This window comes from Plectrocnemia conspersa, unplaced genomic scaffold (assembly GCF_051122295.1).
Source record: "Plectrocnemia conspersa isolate PC_06_02 unplaced genomic scaffold, ASM5112229v1 ptg000009l, whole genome shotgun sequence".
Classification (NCBI taxonomy): Eukaryota; Metazoa; Arthropoda; class Insecta; order Trichoptera; family Polycentropodidae; genus Plectrocnemia; species Plectrocnemia conspersa.
In genome coordinates, this window is record NW_028277173.1 from 9,297,961 (window position 1) to 9,315,153 (window position 17,193).

At 31.4% G+C, this 17,193-nt stretch overlaps 3 protein-coding genes across 5 annotated transcripts; 2 read left to right on the plus strand and 1 right to left on the minus strand.

Moving 5' to 3' along the window:
* The first annotated feature begins 729 nt into the window (after positions 1 to 729).
* LOC148231859 (histone deacetylase 8-like) lies at positions 730 to 4,058 on the plus strand. Of its 2 annotated transcripts, XM_088192203.1 has the most exons (9): positions 730 to 976; positions 1,084 to 1,270; positions 1,329 to 1,467; positions 1,711 to 1,817; positions 1,880 to 2,072; positions 2,198 to 2,370; positions 2,437 to 2,640; positions 2,710 to 2,793; positions 2,856 to 4,058. In XM_088192203.1, the coding sequence occupies exons 1-8, from the start codon at positions 872 to 874 to the stop codon at positions 2,742 to 2,744; spliced, it is 1,143 nt and encodes a 380-aa protein (XP_088048329.1). In that variant the 5' UTR covers positions 730 to 871; the 3' UTR covers positions 2,745 to 2,793; positions 2,856 to 4,058. The 2 variants fall into 2 exon arrangements, with proteins under 2 accessions (XP_088048329.1, XP_088048328.1); XM_088192202.1 differs by having other exon boundaries at positions 731 to 976; positions 2,710 to 2,867.
* A 7-nt stretch (positions 4,059 to 4,065) lies between these two features.
* On the minus strand, positions 4,066 to 11,918 carry Grip163 (gamma-tubulin complex component 6). 2 transcript variants are annotated; one of them, XM_088192200.1, is made up of 15 exons: positions 11,058 to 11,918; positions 10,814 to 10,986; positions 10,596 to 10,746; positions 10,387 to 10,533; positions 10,109 to 10,320; positions 9,830 to 10,022; positions 9,628 to 9,760; positions 9,337 to 9,559; positions 9,036 to 9,267; positions 7,857 to 8,965; positions 5,683 to 6,478; positions 5,392 to 5,615; positions 4,651 to 4,988; positions 4,364 to 4,587; positions 4,066 to 4,099 (listed from the first exon to the last, which is right to left on the minus strand). In XM_088192200.1, the coding sequence occupies exons 1-14, from the start codon at positions 11,674 to 11,676 to the stop codon at positions 4,380 to 4,382; spliced, it is 4,758 nt and encodes a 1,585-aa protein (XP_088048326.1). In that variant the 5' UTR covers positions 11,677 to 11,918; the 3' UTR covers positions 4,066 to 4,099; positions 4,364 to 4,379. The 2 variants fall into 2 exon arrangements, with proteins under 2 accessions (XP_088048326.1, XP_088048325.1); XM_088192199.1 differs by having other exon boundaries at positions 4,066 to 4,587.
* Positions 11,919 to 13,867: 1,949 nt separating this feature from the next.
* Positions 13,868 to 14,626, plus strand: mRpL17 (mitochondrial ribosomal protein L17). The gene is made up of 2 exons (XM_088192737.1): positions 13,868 to 14,115; positions 14,182 to 14,626. The coding sequence occupies exons 1-2, from the start codon at positions 13,918 to 13,920 to the stop codon at positions 14,563 to 14,565; spliced, it is 582 nt and encodes a 193-aa protein (XP_088048863.1). The 5' UTR covers positions 13,868 to 13,917; the 3' UTR covers positions 14,566 to 14,626.
* Positions 14,627 to 17,193: the final 2,567 nt, after the last annotated feature.

Sequence of the window (17,193 nt, forward strand, 5' to 3'; positions counted from 1 at the left end):
TTTTATATTTACATATATAACTGAATAAATAATAAATAAAAATCAATATATTTATAAATTATTTCTTTAAATTTGATTTATATTTGTAAATGGTTTTTATTGAAAATAATACCAATAAAGTAAAGAGTACGAAATAAATTGTTGGGTGTCTATTTATATATATATATATATTTTCATTTAGATTTCATTATGACCAAAACTCGGGTAACACTGGCGTAACGGACATTCCTCTCGACTGGAAAACTCTGGCGGGCTCGCATTTTGTAAACACCGTGTAAACTGTAGTACAATTAAATAAAACTACTAGTGCAGCGGTTCAATCTGTGTCTAATTGCCACCCGTCACCTCCCGTCGCCAAAAATTAAACATAAAAAAAATATTTTATATTAATTTTATAAAAAATATTGAGAGCCTCTGAATTGACATAAAAACAATCCACAAAATCCGAGTAGCATACAAAAAATATGTAAAATAAATTAACGGAATTTAATTATAGTTACAATAAATTATTAAAACATACTAATACAAAAAAGTAATGAAAAATACCATTTTGAAAATCACTGTTTTTTCCCGTAATATATTATGAATGTAATAGAAAATAATAATTTTTAAATAACACAAATAATCTTATAAAAATACGTAAAATTAACTAACTTCCAGGTGTATACTAACAAATTTGTACAAATTAACTCACTACTCAAAGGCTTAGTAAGTACCTATTTTTTGGTTGCATATTTTTAGCACCAGTGCATTTTTAGTAGTGCAATAAAGTTGAAATGAATAAACGTGATTTTTTAATACAATATCATTTAAAATATAATTTGTAAATAGTTAAATAATTGATTTATATTTCTTACTGGCAACATCTTGAATGTTTGTTTTGTTTCCCGCTTATAAAATGTCAAATTCAATTTCATACATATATGATGATGAACTTATTTATATTTGTGATAATATTCCCGCAGTTGCCGAGAGAGTAATAAGTTTTATTTTATCTTTGAATTAAACGTTTTAATATCTTAAATTTAAAATTATGAGACGAATACTTCATTTTGAGATAATTTAACCTCAAAATTTTAATAGGCTTCAATAGTCCACGATCTTATTAAATCGTACGACCTTCTGGAACATGTAAAAGTCACTCCAAGCACGAAAGCAACATATGAAGATCTAAAAACTTTTCACTCAAGCGCATACGTTCAATATATGAAAGACGCAGGCGATTTGAATTTAGACGATGTTGAAGAAGAGCAACTAGAATATGGATTGTGTAAGGTTAATGTTTATTTGATATAATATGTCTGCAATATTAATTCATTCTTTCATAGGTTACGATTGCCCTCCGTTTGAAAATTTATATAACACATTATTGTGTATTGTCGGAGGAACGTTAACGGCTGCTTCTGAACTTATAAATGGATCTCGAATTTCTATCAATTGGACGGGAGGCTGGCATCATGCGCAAAGGTATAAATGAAATAAATATGGATTAAACGTGTATATGTTTATTAACATGAAAAGGAACGTGTTATTTAATTAATATATTAACAATATAAATAAATTAATACTACACATGAAACGAACAATTTGATAAGTAATAAAAAAACATTATAAGACGCTAGTATCACAATTTATAAAATGTATCTATTGTTTCAAAAATATTCATGTAAAAATATGCATTTATTAAAAATATAATTGCTATATTTTCAGAGACGAAGCTGAGGGGTTTTGTTATGTAAACGATATTGTCATAGGTATCGAAAAACTAAAAGAGAAATTCAGGAGGATCTTATACATAGATTTAGATATTCATCACGGTAAACATATTTACATTGTTTACGTTGATGGAATTATATAAAATATATATTTTAATTAACAGGCAATGGAGTCGAGAATGCATTTGCTTCCACAAAGAAAGTTTTCACACTCTCGTTCCATAAATTCGAACCAGGATTTTATCCAGGATCCGGTTCTGTGAACGACATCGGTTTTGGTAACGGTAAAGGATACACTTGCAATGTTCCGTTCAAGGAAGGTGTATCGGACACAACCATGTGTCATTTATTTGAAAGGTAATCTGAACAAGCTAAAACAGCAGTTTTTTAAATGATAATAAATAAGTAAAAGCAATTCAATATCTGAAAATTGACCATATTTTTTTATATATATAATAATTAATAAGTTTTTATTTTAACAGAATTGCGTTGAAGATTTACAACAAATATGAACCTGAAGTCATCGTAGTGCAATGTGGAAGTGATTGTTTAAACGGCGATCCGCTTGGACAATGCAATTTAACGTTAAAATCAATAGGTGAATGTGTAAATAAAATTTTACAATGGAATAAACCGACAATGTTTCTTGGAGGAGGTAATACTCTAATTTATATTAATTATTAAAAAAGTAAGACTCAATTCAATTATAATATATTTTTAGGAGGATACAATTTACCGAATGCGGCACGTCTTTGGACATATTTGACTGCGATCATCGCCAATCAAAACAATTTACCCTCCGACATACCAGATAATAATTTCTTCCTAAAATACGGACCAGATTATCAGTTGAATATTACTGCCGGATTCCAAAAGGATAAAAATACACAAACATATTTAGAAGATCTGATCGAGATTGTTTCAGGTGAACACTTATATAACTAGTAAATGCAATTTAATATTAACGATTAACGTATTTATATACATTTTACAGGCAATTTAACAATGTACGATGTAAAGCCAATTTAATTTATAACTTTGTGTTAAATTAATTAAATTGTTAACATAGAACTACTAGGTATGTAACATGTTAATATGTTTTTATCTGTCGTGATAATATATTTGTTAATAAATTTTCAGATAAATGTCTTATCTAAATATGTTATTAATGCATTCAATAGAATTTCACTACTTATCGAAAATATTTTGGACGAAATAATACTGTAATACTATTTTTTTTGTGGTTGTGCATTATTTTTAATACAGTATAAATAAACAATCATTTATATATTTTATACTAGGTATATTAATGAAAACAGGGTGAGATATTATGCATATATATTGCTACAAAAATAAATTGAAAAATAATTTTACCATTATTATTCTGTACATTTTCTACAGTATAGTTTGAAGAATTGTCGATAAATGGTGGCACGAATCAGACATACAACATTCAAAAAAAAAACGTAGCTTAAAATGACAACACAGCAATATGCAGTGCTTTGTTGTTCCTTTTAAAATAGTAAAGGGGTGAAAAGCCCGTTGAAATTTATCGACGAATGAAAGTTCAGTACGGTGATGTATGTCTATCACTCCAGCAAGTGAACTATGAACTGTAGCAGGCTTTTCTCGATCTAGTTAAGTATATCGAATAGTGAAAGCAGAATCTATTGCAGCAGTTGAAGGCAAGTAAGTAATGGCATGAGTCATGTATCAGCACACTACATTGTCCATGATACTCAGCAGTTTTATAAAGTATTGCAACACACCGACTAACTTCAGAATTGAAAGAACAATATAAAGATGTCTGTCAAGTGCAGTACTTTGAAGCAAAATATAGTTCAGATGTTTTGCTACAACATGACAATGCTCGGCTCTATAGGTTTGCAACGGTTGAAGATCTGCACTTTGAGTATCTTAAACATCTGTGATACTTGCCAGATCTTATCCTTAGTGACTCATATATTTTAACCGTAAAAAGGCGAGGTTTAGGTCCGACAAAAAAATACAACAGGAGTACACTAAGTAAACACTTATTTTAAGCACTAGAAAACCTGTATGAATCGCCGTGAAAACTACATAGAAAAATAATTTCATTTTGTATTCTTTTCGCTCCATAAATTACGAAATGAACATATTTAATGGCTTTATTTGACTCACCCTTGTTTTTCTAAAATTTCGTGCAAATCTTAGCTACAGTTAAAAGAAGCTAGTTTATTATTGAAACAACCCGGACCACATTACAGCAATAATAATTAGCTATGATTTAGTATTTACGTTTATTTTTGTATCTATAGTTGTACTTCACCTTTACTTTATTAAAATATAAAATTGGTCTCATTATATTCTCTTTTGTTTTTTTCTTTATCAATCAATTGAATTGCCTAAAATTTAATCAAAATTAAAAATCACATGTACAATAAATACCATAAAATGAAAACATTTTCTATAATTTATCACAAATTAATATAAATTTTGGCACATTTTTTTGTGCATTTTTAATCAACAAGATTATTATAAATATGATAAAATCGTACGGAACGTTAATATCACTACACCGGACACTAATATCACATACTATAATAAAATACGACTCTTAAAGATCCAATGCATTAAACAAATAAAACAGGTGGGATTCATAACATTACCTCAAATCTTAAAAGTTTATCGCTTAGACGATAATTTATAATAATCGTTCATGTTGACAACGGATAACAATTCAGCGAGATGCGGCTGATAACCACAATCGATGAGCCTTGTAACCATTTTGTAAAAATGCTTCGAAAGCTTCTCAAACGTTATGAACGAATCTCGCATTTGTGAGAACAGCGGATGAGTGTAGTTTATTTCGTTTTCGGCTATGTGCCAGCATCTGTAAATAGGTAATTAAGAATAATAATTTCCATAATATACTAAATAGAATAAATAAAAATACCTTGCGTTTAAAAGATGATGGAACCTCAAAATGACGGTAAATATATCGTTCAATATTTTCATTACGGAAGATGATCTGTTGTTCAAGAGACAGCGGAAGAGCACCTTTTTTATGTAGACGACATGAATAGAATATAGATCGTCTAAAGTGCGTGCATCGTTCAAACTTTTCTCAAATTCCGACCAAGACGTTAACAAGCAAGTTGTAAATATGTAGCTATGGAGAGCTCTAATGAGCGATGACATTATGTAACGATACAGTTGAATTGAGTGATATTGAGGCGAACGTAGTAAGTCTCTGGATACCATGAACTCTTCCTTGAGAGACATTTTTAATACCTACAATAATAAGATGATCGTTGAATATACAAACAATATTAAAGATATTTATATATGTTAGAAAATAATACGTTACCAGAGTATTTTAATAAGAAATAAAGATGTACATAGATTTAATACTAGAAATAGAGATAATTTAAAGATAGATAAGTATAAGAAAACGAGCACAGCTAGGTGAATATTGTACGGAGGTGTGAATTTATATAATAATATTCCTAGGACAATTCGTAAAAATAAAAATGTAGCGGGTTTTGTCAATGGAATAAAAAAAACACATTTGTGCATTAAGAAATAAATTATAATATTAAAATATTTTTTTATATGTATGTTTTCATTATATTTGTTTAGTGTATAAACAATTAGCTTTATTAGCTAAATTAATTAATAAAAAAATTAAGTTTACCTCAGAGTCGTGTTCGAGTATCCACGATATTCTACGCAGCTTCACAAGAAATTGGAACACTTTCATATAACGTTCCATGGCTTCTTGCGATATTATGATATTCAAAGGCCAAGCCACATTATAAGACAAAGTAAGACACTCCAATATGTCCGGCGAACTATGATGAAAACTCATTGGCATGTCGTTTATGATGAACGATAGATTTTCAGCATGCTTATTAGCACCTAAAATCACAATAAAGTTACATTTATTATAATAAAATCATGACTTATCAGTCGTAAATGTGTATACCATAAACTGTTGATCCACAAGATTTATCCAGTATACTATGAAGAGTAGCAAAATTCAATAATTCTCTAGGACTCTCAGTTGTGTTTAATTTATCGAAAAGATTCATACAAAACGTTTTAGCAAACTCGCCGTCCATCAAGAAGAAGTAATCTCTGATATTCTTTAAATGATCATACAGATCGCAGTTGACCAAGAAATATTTTAAAGTGGCATTATTGACCATTTCCATTTGGCAAGAGAGAGGGATCATCACAGATCTTTGGAGGCAAGTCGCTATCGTGGACAAATCGACATCATTGACTTTCAAGAGCAGATCTTCGTTATCGTCTGACGATTTAATCATTTTGAATGTGTCCGTCATCGGCTTCTTCTCAGCTTTCTCTATGATATCGTTCACATCTTGATAAGGCGAATTGACGTTGACCAAATTGAACCCTTTTTCGAACAAATCCATTTTAATGAAATTGATATTTTCTGTTCTCTCAATACCGAACGGCTTAAAGTTATTGAAGTTTAGATCTTGAGTTGAAAAATTCCAAACTGTGGATTTGACGTTGAGCGGCGACGATTCCACTTTATCATCTAGCGATTGTAACGCCTGTTCTCCTGATATTCCGTCTGGAACGGTCTCTTCATCGGAATTGTATTCTTCAATAACGTTCGGAAACTGAAAGCCTTTATTTGATACTGCGGCGTTATTAAAATCATCGTTTTGAGCTGATGTGGGACTTAAGGTCATCGCTGATGGTAAACCAAATGGTCCGATGTCAAAGGTTGAAGGTGTCTCTATATCCAGCTGAAAATATTAATTTTATCATTGAGTAGAGGTACATTTAATTTTTGATCAAATTTATCATCACCCTTGCAACAAGAATTTGAATCATAAAATGAATCTCAAACATCAAAACGTTATAACCCTACGACTCCAGCCATAATGGCGAACAAGTCCCAGGCGCAGATGACGGGCCTGGCCGTCAACTTTTGAACCATATAATCACAGTTGTTTCACATATTTTAAGGTTGAAATTGCTTGAGCGGATTAGTTAAGCCGTTATCTAACGACATCTGTTGAGATTTGCTTAAAAACATTTGTAGATATATTTAAATGAAACATATTTCAAAAAATTATTGGTGTTTCCAATTCTCGCCACCGCAGCGCTGCCATCGATGTATCATAGAATTGTATGAAGCGTGTGAGTAAATTTTTGAATTGAAATAAACATTAGATATAAATTGACATGTTCATTATATTTTATGAATTAACAGGATAAGTTAATGTATAAAAAACCAGGGACGCCATTTTAGCTTTTTTAAGGGGGGGGGGGCAAAAGTTGGCCAGTCAGTGGTCGTTTTTATATTTCGATTTCATTAAGATTAATAGTATTTCATTAATGACATGCATTTTTCTGGATAAATTCCAGAGGGTCAAGTTGATATCTAAATTAAATGTTATGTATGAAAATTCAACTTTTGGTGATATACCCAACATCAACGCCTTATCCCGATTTATACAAGACAATAAATTGTTCGATAATTTTTCCGATGTGGCAAAATCAATTGAAATTATTTAAGTGACACAGCTGATGCCGAACGTTGTAATACTCTAAAACGTATAAAAACACATAAGAAATTCGACTGGTCAAAATTAGTTAAATGCTCTAAGAGCCGTACTATCTATTCATAAGGATTATTTTCAAGAAATTCAACATTTGTTCATATGAAGAGCAGAAACTATACTATAAAACAGAAATTACACATGTCTGTCTGTCTGTAACAAGAAATCCCAAATGGTGAACAGTAGTGACATGACATTTGCATATGTCATTTTGACTGTCATTTCTATGTCAACTGTGGTATTTTCAACTTTTAAGTTGAAAGCACGGATGTTGTATGGAAATTTTTTGAATGCAGCCAAAAAGTTAATAAAATAGTCTTCAATAGTGTATAAGTGATGTCTCTAAACAATTTTTTTATCGTTTACATATTTCCTTCCCACATATCCTATTAAAAAATCTAGTCTAGAAGGCAACAGGAAACTACCATACCTACTCTTTCCCAAGAGAACACATATACATGGGTATTTAAGTCACCGTATACGATTCTTAATGAAAATTATTAAGAATATATACAGTATACTGTTACTATCTTTTATAAACTATATGTATGCAACTTACCCTAAGATTAAAATCTCCGGGAGTATTGGTACAACTGCTCGGTGTAAAATCAACAGGAATGTTCAAATTAGTACTTTTACCATCGGTCCAATCAGCATTTGCAGGTTTGTTGCATCTTTGTAAATCGAGTCTCAAACCTTCTCTCTGCTTCACAGAATACGATCTCTTCAACAGACTTACATCAATGCCATATTCGTGACCCAGCACTTTTTGTTTATTTTTTAATGCTTGTCTACTTGCTTCCGTATCATACTGCGAAACTTCATTGTAATTATTATCAGACACAATTGGTTCAGAATCAAAATTTGAACCGAATATTCTCATTTTATTTCTTTGCGCTTCCGTCAAGTTGTTGTTGATTGCCGATAAAACTTGAGTACTATCAGAGCCGAACTCGTGCGACATCACCTTCATTTTATTCTTGATTGCTTCGATTTTTTGGGATTTGTATATATCATATAAAACATTGGCTTTTGCGTCCCTACTCGGAACTAAATTGTTACTATTAGTGATGTCGGAAGGACTCAGATTTAAATTATAATCTGAATTAATAACATTTTGATTGATGAAATCTTGATCTTCATTTAAAATGGGCGATGGTGAGTCAATCGTGCTCGATGTGCTTTTAAAAGCTGAAGTGCTCGGAGTACTATCGCACGGTGATGGAGTTGTTTCAATATTTAATAAAAATTTATTATATAAAACGGTGCTATCGCTCTTTTGACTTATCGGCGATTCGATAACTTTACTTTCGTGTTGAAGTTCAAGTCGTTCTCTGTCCAAGTTCAATTTTTCGCTAGTGATCAACTGTAGACGCTTCTGATCTAAACGCAATCGTTTAACTTTCCATTCGGCCAACATTTGCCGCTTCAGAACCTCTCTTTCGATTTCATTATAGAAAGCTATGACTTTCTTCTTTTCTTCCTCCATCTTAAGTTTCTTTACATTGTCTCTGGCGTTCAAATATTCCAAATTCAACAGATTCTCTTTAATGTCTTGCTCTTTTTCTTGCTTTCTTTTTAACACAGATTTTTCGGCGGCTTCTCGTAATGCAGCAAACTGTTGCTTTTTGTTTATTTGGAGCATACGAGATAGTCGTTTTCTCTCTTCTGAAAATTACATTAATGTTATTAAATAACTCAATCATATGAGTTCAAAGATGATGATAAAAATTATTACCAATGAGCCTCTCCATGTTTTCCATTTGTTTTAGAACAACAATTTCTCTAAAAGCCCGTTTTTCTGCTTCTTTCTGCATCATCAAATTCTGGAAAGTAATCGGTTCACCGCAAACATACAAACACTGCGTTCTATATTGATCGTACAACATCTTTTGGCTTTCAACTTCTTCGAATGTTAAACAACATTTTATATGAGGATAAGCTGACGATAACATGACACAAAGTGGATCCTATTTTGAATTAATACATATTTAATATGATATAATTATTAAAAGACAAATTAATTAACATATATTTACATCAGGATTGCAAAGTTTAAGTAATCTTAAAGATTTTCCGCATAGTAAAATATATTTTGCCATTCCTTTCAAGAACTCAGGAACAATTTCATTGTTTCTGATGATGAATCCCTTGTTCCAGTATCTTTTATTGTATGAATCAACGTGTTGATCGTCTTTTTTGATGAAAAATTCATCAAAGTGGTCTTCTAACTCGCCTTCGAATATAAATCTCTGAATAAATCTACATAAAATAAAAATATAGTGATTAACACAGATTCATTATCAATATTAAATAAATTATGAATTAACCTAAAATATACTGAGCAACTCGATTGCAAAGTTGCATATAATATTGTTGAAACTTCTCTCTGAGTTATCAATGTTATTTCATTATAAAGACAAGCCATAAGACCAGCTCCGCGTATTATTTTATCAGAATTTTCTAAAACACATCAATCAATAATTAATATGTATTTTAATAATATAATATACAAAGAAATTAATACTATACCTTTCTCATAAACTTCGTAAACTCTCATCATAGTTTGAATTTGTGCAGATAACGGTTTTAAATCTCTAATTATTTCCATCAGTGTCGGTAATCGTTTGTTTTCATTCTCGATCGTTATCAAACCGTCACCGAATATTTTATCGATTTCAAGACGAAACCAAACTAAATACTTTTTTATACTGTCACACATTGCCTAAAATTACATATTTATAGTTTTCCACGTTTTTTTAAGATAACAATATTCTAGGGTTTCCTACTAATAAGTAAAAAATCGATTACCTTGAATATAAATGCTTCTTGAATTACTTCATCACCATTATTATGAGGCGTCACTAAATGATTCAACTTATAATAACATGTGCCAATATTAATGAGATCACTTATATACATTTGCATACTAATAGGCAATAATCCTTCTAAACATAAATTTGGCTTCAACATAAATCTCCCATTAATTTTATTGAACATAAAAGAGCTCGATTCAATTCCGACTAAAATAAAAATGTATTTATATATATGTACAGTTTAAAAAAATACATATTTATAATTAAACTCACTTGTGAGATATTTGAGGTGTAATATAAACTGAACTTCGGATACTATGCACACGTGATCAACTTTATTCAAATGATTTTGCTTCCAACTGGCTATTTGACTTGGAGATGATGATATAAATCCCCGTTTTTCAACATATGGCATTTTAGCTATAACAAAAAATAAGATTTAATACAAATCTTAAAGAGTATTTTTTTCTATCAACACTTACAAGCTTCTTCCCAAATGTCCGATTTATAATTAATTTCCATACTGGCTAATTCCCATAATGTAGCTGGAGGACCACTTTCGGCAATATTTGGAGATAAAGGTATAAAATGATCTTCAGTAAAATTCAACTTTTTCATAATCTTTTTTTTATCCTAAGAAATAAATATTGATTTTAATGACTGTTAAAAATATGCAAATATACAATGGAATAAAACAAACCTCATGTTGATCAATCGGAACATATAAGTCTCTCGGTTCAAACATTCTAAACGAATAAGTCTGCAATCCTTCTAAACTTTTCATATATAATGAAGGGTGTTTATTTTCTTGACTTGAGCTGTTTGATTGTAAATGTAAAATTCCTGTAGTTCCCAAGTGAGTAAGATTTGTACCTGTTTATTTTAATAACAGAATCTTTATAACATAATCCTTATAAATTATTATAAAAATATATAATAAATGCCTGGTTTTGAAGTGAAGCTTTCGATAAAATATGGATAAATAGATGTTTCGTTGTTTTTCTCATTGTTCAACTCGTTCGATATGTTAAATGGTATATGGAATACTTCAGCTGGATAGTGTTGATAAGGTTTAGGATCGTTCTTTCCAACGTTCGCAACATTTGGTAAAATTTGATCCAACTTTCCAAACGAAAAAGGATTCTCATACAAATGTTTTCCATTATCAGTCGGTACTGTGTTTTGTAGTAAGACGATGCATGTTAATATCTCATTAAAGTTCGGCTCTTTCTCTTCGATTTTTTGATCGATTATCCAATCGATCTTTTCTTTTATATACGTCAAATCGTAATAATCAGTCAAATCTTTCTTATTCAGATTCTTATCGAAATAGCATGAGAGTAAATCAATAACGGGCTCGTGTGGTTCTCTACTAACTGGCACATTCGATTTATTGAGCAGAATTTCATAAGCTTTGGAACGCAATCTTCTCACAATCGGTCTCTTGATTTGTATCAAATCCTCGCTTGTCGAATCTTTCGAAACGATCTTTTCGCACAAACGAGTGATTAATTCGAATGCGCTTTTGTTGGCTAAATGTGTAAAGCTTTCTGGGCACTCCATAATTATAATGAAATATTAGATGTCAGTTCAAGTTGGATACGTATCGTTCTAAAAGCAGTTTAATCTTCATATTTAGTACAAAATGAAATAATAAAAAACTATTTTTCTCTTTAAGCATTATAAAGTTAACTAATATTAGTTAAATATTATGATATGCCACATTTTGAGGATTTTCGATCCACTACCGCCATTCGAAACGTCAAACTGCACGACCTTTTTTAATGTTAGGTTTTGGTCTAAGCGCTATATTTTTTGACAATATATATAAACAATATATATAACATTTCGACAATATATATAAACGCTATATTTTTCTACAGATTAATTTAAGAATTAAGGCAATTAATTCATTATATGTTTTAGTGACAATATTTTATTAATTTGATAAAAAATAAATTTTTAACATACGTTTTTAATATTTCAATTTTTTTATTTATATCAAAAATATTGTAATTATTCTTACCCCTAAATTAACAATAGAGGTGGAGATACAATAATCCCAGTTAAGCTATATTATGTTTTATGAGTTTCAACTTGGTCAAAATGCGACAATATTTGTTAAAAACATCTGTAATCCAATTGGCAGGAATGCGATTAAATTTAGAAAGTGTCAAATGTGTTCAAACAATTTGGTTCCAGGAATTTTGGCAATGAACATTTGCCGGCTGTGTGAGCCCACCGAAGTTGCCAAGAGAACGTGCTTACATCACGCCAGAGTGCCGCCAAGTTTTGGCCATAATAAACCTAAATATAAATATATATAAATGGGCCCTCTACAATGGGTATCGCATAAATTGTCTGAGGAAAATCTCGCGCAACGAATCTCAATATACTAATAAAAAATGATTTTAGAAAAAAATATTTTTGAGTAAAATTGTTACTGAAGATTAGAAGTGGATCCCTTTCTTTAACACGCTACGTAAAAAGCAGTGGTTTGAGGCCAATGATTCTCCAATTCCAACACCAAGAACAGAATTACACTTCAATAAATACGTTATACACTTGGTGGGATATGAAAAGAATAATTCATTAAAAGTTATTAGATTATATGCAAACAATTATGACAGATACATATTGTGTTCAACTAATTTGTTTAAAAGTGACTCAGACCATAAAAGAGACCTTCCCTTATAAATTAAAGAAGGGTAATTTTATATCAAAACAGCGCTCACCCGCATGCATCCAAGAATACAATAAAAATAATCAATCAATTTTCTTATGAACTTCTTTCTCACTTATCGTATCTCACAAACATTGCGTTAAATGATCATAAATCATCTATTTAGATCTCTGAAATAGTTTTTAGGTGATAAAAATATTTTACAAAAACGGCATTAAAGAATTTATTGCTTTCAAGTGGATGATCATATGGATAATAATTGTAGGAAAAGATGGAGAATATATAATTTAGTAAAAGTATTACAGGATTTAATTTTCAACTCATTTTACCTGCACCTTTAAAAACGCAACGAATGGAACAACTTGGGATATATTAAAATATGTAATGAGTGCTTAATATATAGTATTGTTAGCTACTTGTAATGATTTTTTTATATTTTAAATTTAAGAAAATATTGTTAGGAAATATCTTTAATGATTGTATTTTTTGTTTCTTCGTTTATTTAAAATATTTTCCAAATTACATTCGTTTGCTTTTTAACTCTATTATAATATTCAACATTTTATACAAAAGCAACGAAGCTTAATACAAATTTAATGGAATCTTCTGTAAGCTGCACCGTTCCGAGATCAGCGACACGTAGGAGACATTCAACGTCAAGAGCAAGATCTATTATGCGAAGTAGATCTTTAAGAAGATCGAATAGAAATGGCTCTAGGTCTAGACCAAGGAAAAGTTCTACGGCACGCAGACCAAGAAGTTCATCGACAAGATCGAGCAACAGACGAACGAATCACAGAATATCTACAATTACGCGTAAAATCTGCAGAGATCCGACCACAGGCCGTTTTCTACCATTGAGTTGTTGCTGTTGATATTTTAAATATTCTAAAAAAATTGTTGCCATAAAATTATTATAAATATGAATAAATTACAGTAATGAATGAAAAACAGTTTTATTAAAATCTAGCCTTATCTTGAAAGTGTTGAAAAAGTAATATTTTTAATTGAAATGTTTGTAAGCTTAGGATTTTGTTATAAGCTTTTGGCTATGGTCGAAATTTGGCCTACACTTTAAGGTTAAGTGGGAAGGCCTCCAAGTTACATTTTACAAAGTGAAAATGAATCAGGCTAATGTCGAAAAGTTGGTCTCGCGTCTGCGAATCAATGTACCTAACAGACACAGGAAATTATCGTGCCCCAAAGGCCCCGAAGGCAGACTAGAAAAACTACGCAAAACCGTGACAGCTCTCATCAAACATGAGCGTATCGAGCTCAACTACCAACGAGCCGATGAAGCTAGACAATACGCCGAGAGGGTGAGCATTATACTTTAGAGTATATTGACATTCAATCCACATGTCTAATAATTACGTTTTTAACAGTTAATCTCTGAGGCTATACGTTATGGGGATTGCCACAAACAAACCATGGAAACCGCCACGTTCTGGCTAAACGAAGAACAACTCGTCCACAAATTGTTTAAAGTCTTAGTGCCAAGATTCGAAAATTGCGATCTGTCATATACGAGGGCGTACAGGGCGCCGCACATTACGGAAAAAACTACATTTCCTAGAACTGTGTTGGAGTTACGCGGAAATCCTTATCCCTCGCTGAAACCGATCATGTCTAACAAATTTCTCATTCACAATGTTCTATTAGACGCCGCTAAATACGAATACAGAAAACAAAAGTATGCAGAATTAGCCAAAAATATGGAAACGAAAGAAGATCTCACTAAAGAAGTGATCCCTGACAAAGTTTCATAGTTTATTTATTTTAATCTGTAGCGGTTAATATGCGTTAATAATACATTTTGTTTATATTTCATACTATCGTATTAAATATTTATTTTAAACCTGTCATTTTTATCCAGTAGTCCCGATAGAGTAAAATTGTATGTATAAAACAAGAAACGAAACATTTTTGGGTACGTTACAAATATAAGAACCAATGAACCGACAAGCTAGAAATAAATTACATTTTGCATAGTAACTCTTTAATTTAAATTTTAATGCTTGATAATGTAAGAATAAAAGTTTATTCAACTGAACTAAAGACCGTTCATTGATGCTAACAGGTATTTACATCAGAAAAAAATTTTACGAGGACGTAAATATGGTCTTTAACCCTTTGCCCGCGGCTGGTAGTTTTTAACGTTATTTCGCACTTTGTTAATATGTGGGGGAGCGCCCATAAATGCCATAAATTATTTCAATAAATAAAGTGTTTTTCACCCTTTAATTACACAAAAAAAAAATTATGAGGCTCATGACACCTTTTGGAGCCTAATGCATAATGGCGATTTTCTCGATAGCATCTATAGGTGTCAAGAGTTAATAATTTTCCAATGAATGGAACTTTTTGAAACAGGTACGTCCTGTTTCAAGAAGTTCCATTCATTGGAAAATTAAATCCCGATTTTGAAACGTATATCAATCCATCGTCGAGTTCTTGGATTTCGGTCTTTGCATTGTTATGATCTTCCAAGTCTTCATCCCTTTCTTCCGTGTCAATGTCGTTGTTATCGCGTTCTATTAAATCTTCTTCGTCGGTCATGTTACATCCTTCCTCAATATCAATATCACTATCATATTCGTGATCACTTTCATCCGAGTCTTGTATAATTCGAAGTAACTCCGCATCAGGGATAAATTTTTCTGCCATATTCAAGCAATTATGATAAAATCCTACACTAGGTGAAAAAATATCATATAATATATACTGTTTTATCGAGTAACACTATCGTCTGGAAGGTGGAGTGGGGAAAATACTCTGCTCCGCTCGTCTTCACGCACGCATTCCAATGCACATGTACACAAATTTTATGGATAATCGTAGTTTTATATTCTTTTGTTGTATTTATAATTGAAAAAATGCAATTATTATTATGGAAATATAATCCTTGACATATTTTTAACAAAGTTTCAAATTTATAGTATTAATATCAAACGAGTTATTCAAGAAATAATAAAAAGTTGGGGTATCCGAATCCCTCATCGGCACGAATGGGTTTAAACTTCATTGTGATTTTTATAAGATTTGAGTCACAGCCGGTTTATGATAGCTGCATCACATGGAAGCCAAAGAAAAATCTTATAAGACAAAACCTCACATTAAATAATAGTAATTTGACAAATGGTACATGATACATATTTAGTAATAGTATGTTTATATCTAACTCAATAAAGTGAATGACAGTCGTCAACCATCAGTTGTTGAAAAAACGAATGTTCAGTTAGTAAAGTTTTACATATTTAATGATTAATCATTAACCCGCCGTTGGTCGCACGGCGGCGCAGCGCTCACCCTATCGGTTTTTTTGATGCCGTTTTTTTTGTATGAAACATATTAACTTGTGGGTCCCTCTACTTTTCAATAATTATGTTTTCTTCAATATTGCAGGCTCAAACACGTGTTTACTAATTTGATATACATTTGGTTTTGCGTATTAGTTGTGTTAAATCAAGGATCGAGAGAGAACGTTATTTACGCGGGTTAGATTCGTGCTGGAAATTATATTTTTTGGTAGTTTCTTTTTATTATTATTTACTTTTTTGTTGTTATTATTATGTTTTTAATTTATTTTATAAATATATTTAATTTAACTCTTTTGATACATAGTATAAAAAAACTATTTTGAATTTTTTTTTCGATTCCTTAGATCAGGGGTCGGCAAAGTGCGGCTCCGGAGCCGCATGCGGCTCTTTGGCTCCTTGAGTGCGGCTCTGGCACAAATATCCACGGGCCCGGGCGCTAATTCTGGTCGAGTGTCCTTTCCATGCAACGTTGAATGTGTACGTGACCGTTGACGTAGTATCTGTTTCGTCCGATAGGGGCGCAGCGCAGCGTAGTAGTATGACAGCTGTCAATCTGCGTACTTGGCGGTTACAGACGGGGCCAAAAGTATGACTGGCGTCAGAAAAGGGTTTGTTGCCATTTTGAAAGAAAAAAAGAATTACGAGATATTGGTTTATCATGGCATTATTCACCAAGAAGCGCTTTGTGCGCAGATATTTCCGGAAGAAATTAGTAAAGTTATGGGATTAGTGATCACGATCATCAACTCCATTGTAGCTAAAGCTCTTAATCATCGTCAATTCAGAGAATTTTTAGTTGAAATGAAGAGTGAGTACGCTGATTTTCTGCTTCATAACAAGGTTCGATGGTTATCAAGAGGGAACGTTTTAAAACGCTTTTGCTCAAGATTTTGAAAGGGAAACATTGTTTCACTTTCCGAGCCTGCTGAAGCATCGCCAAGAAAATAATTCCTCTATTGACAAACACCATTTCAAAACAACAATTTTAAATATGAGGAAAGCATTTCTCAGCAGGTTTCAAAGCGACCTTAGCATTCGTCAAAAATCTTCTTAATGCTACAATAAACTGAGTTGAAA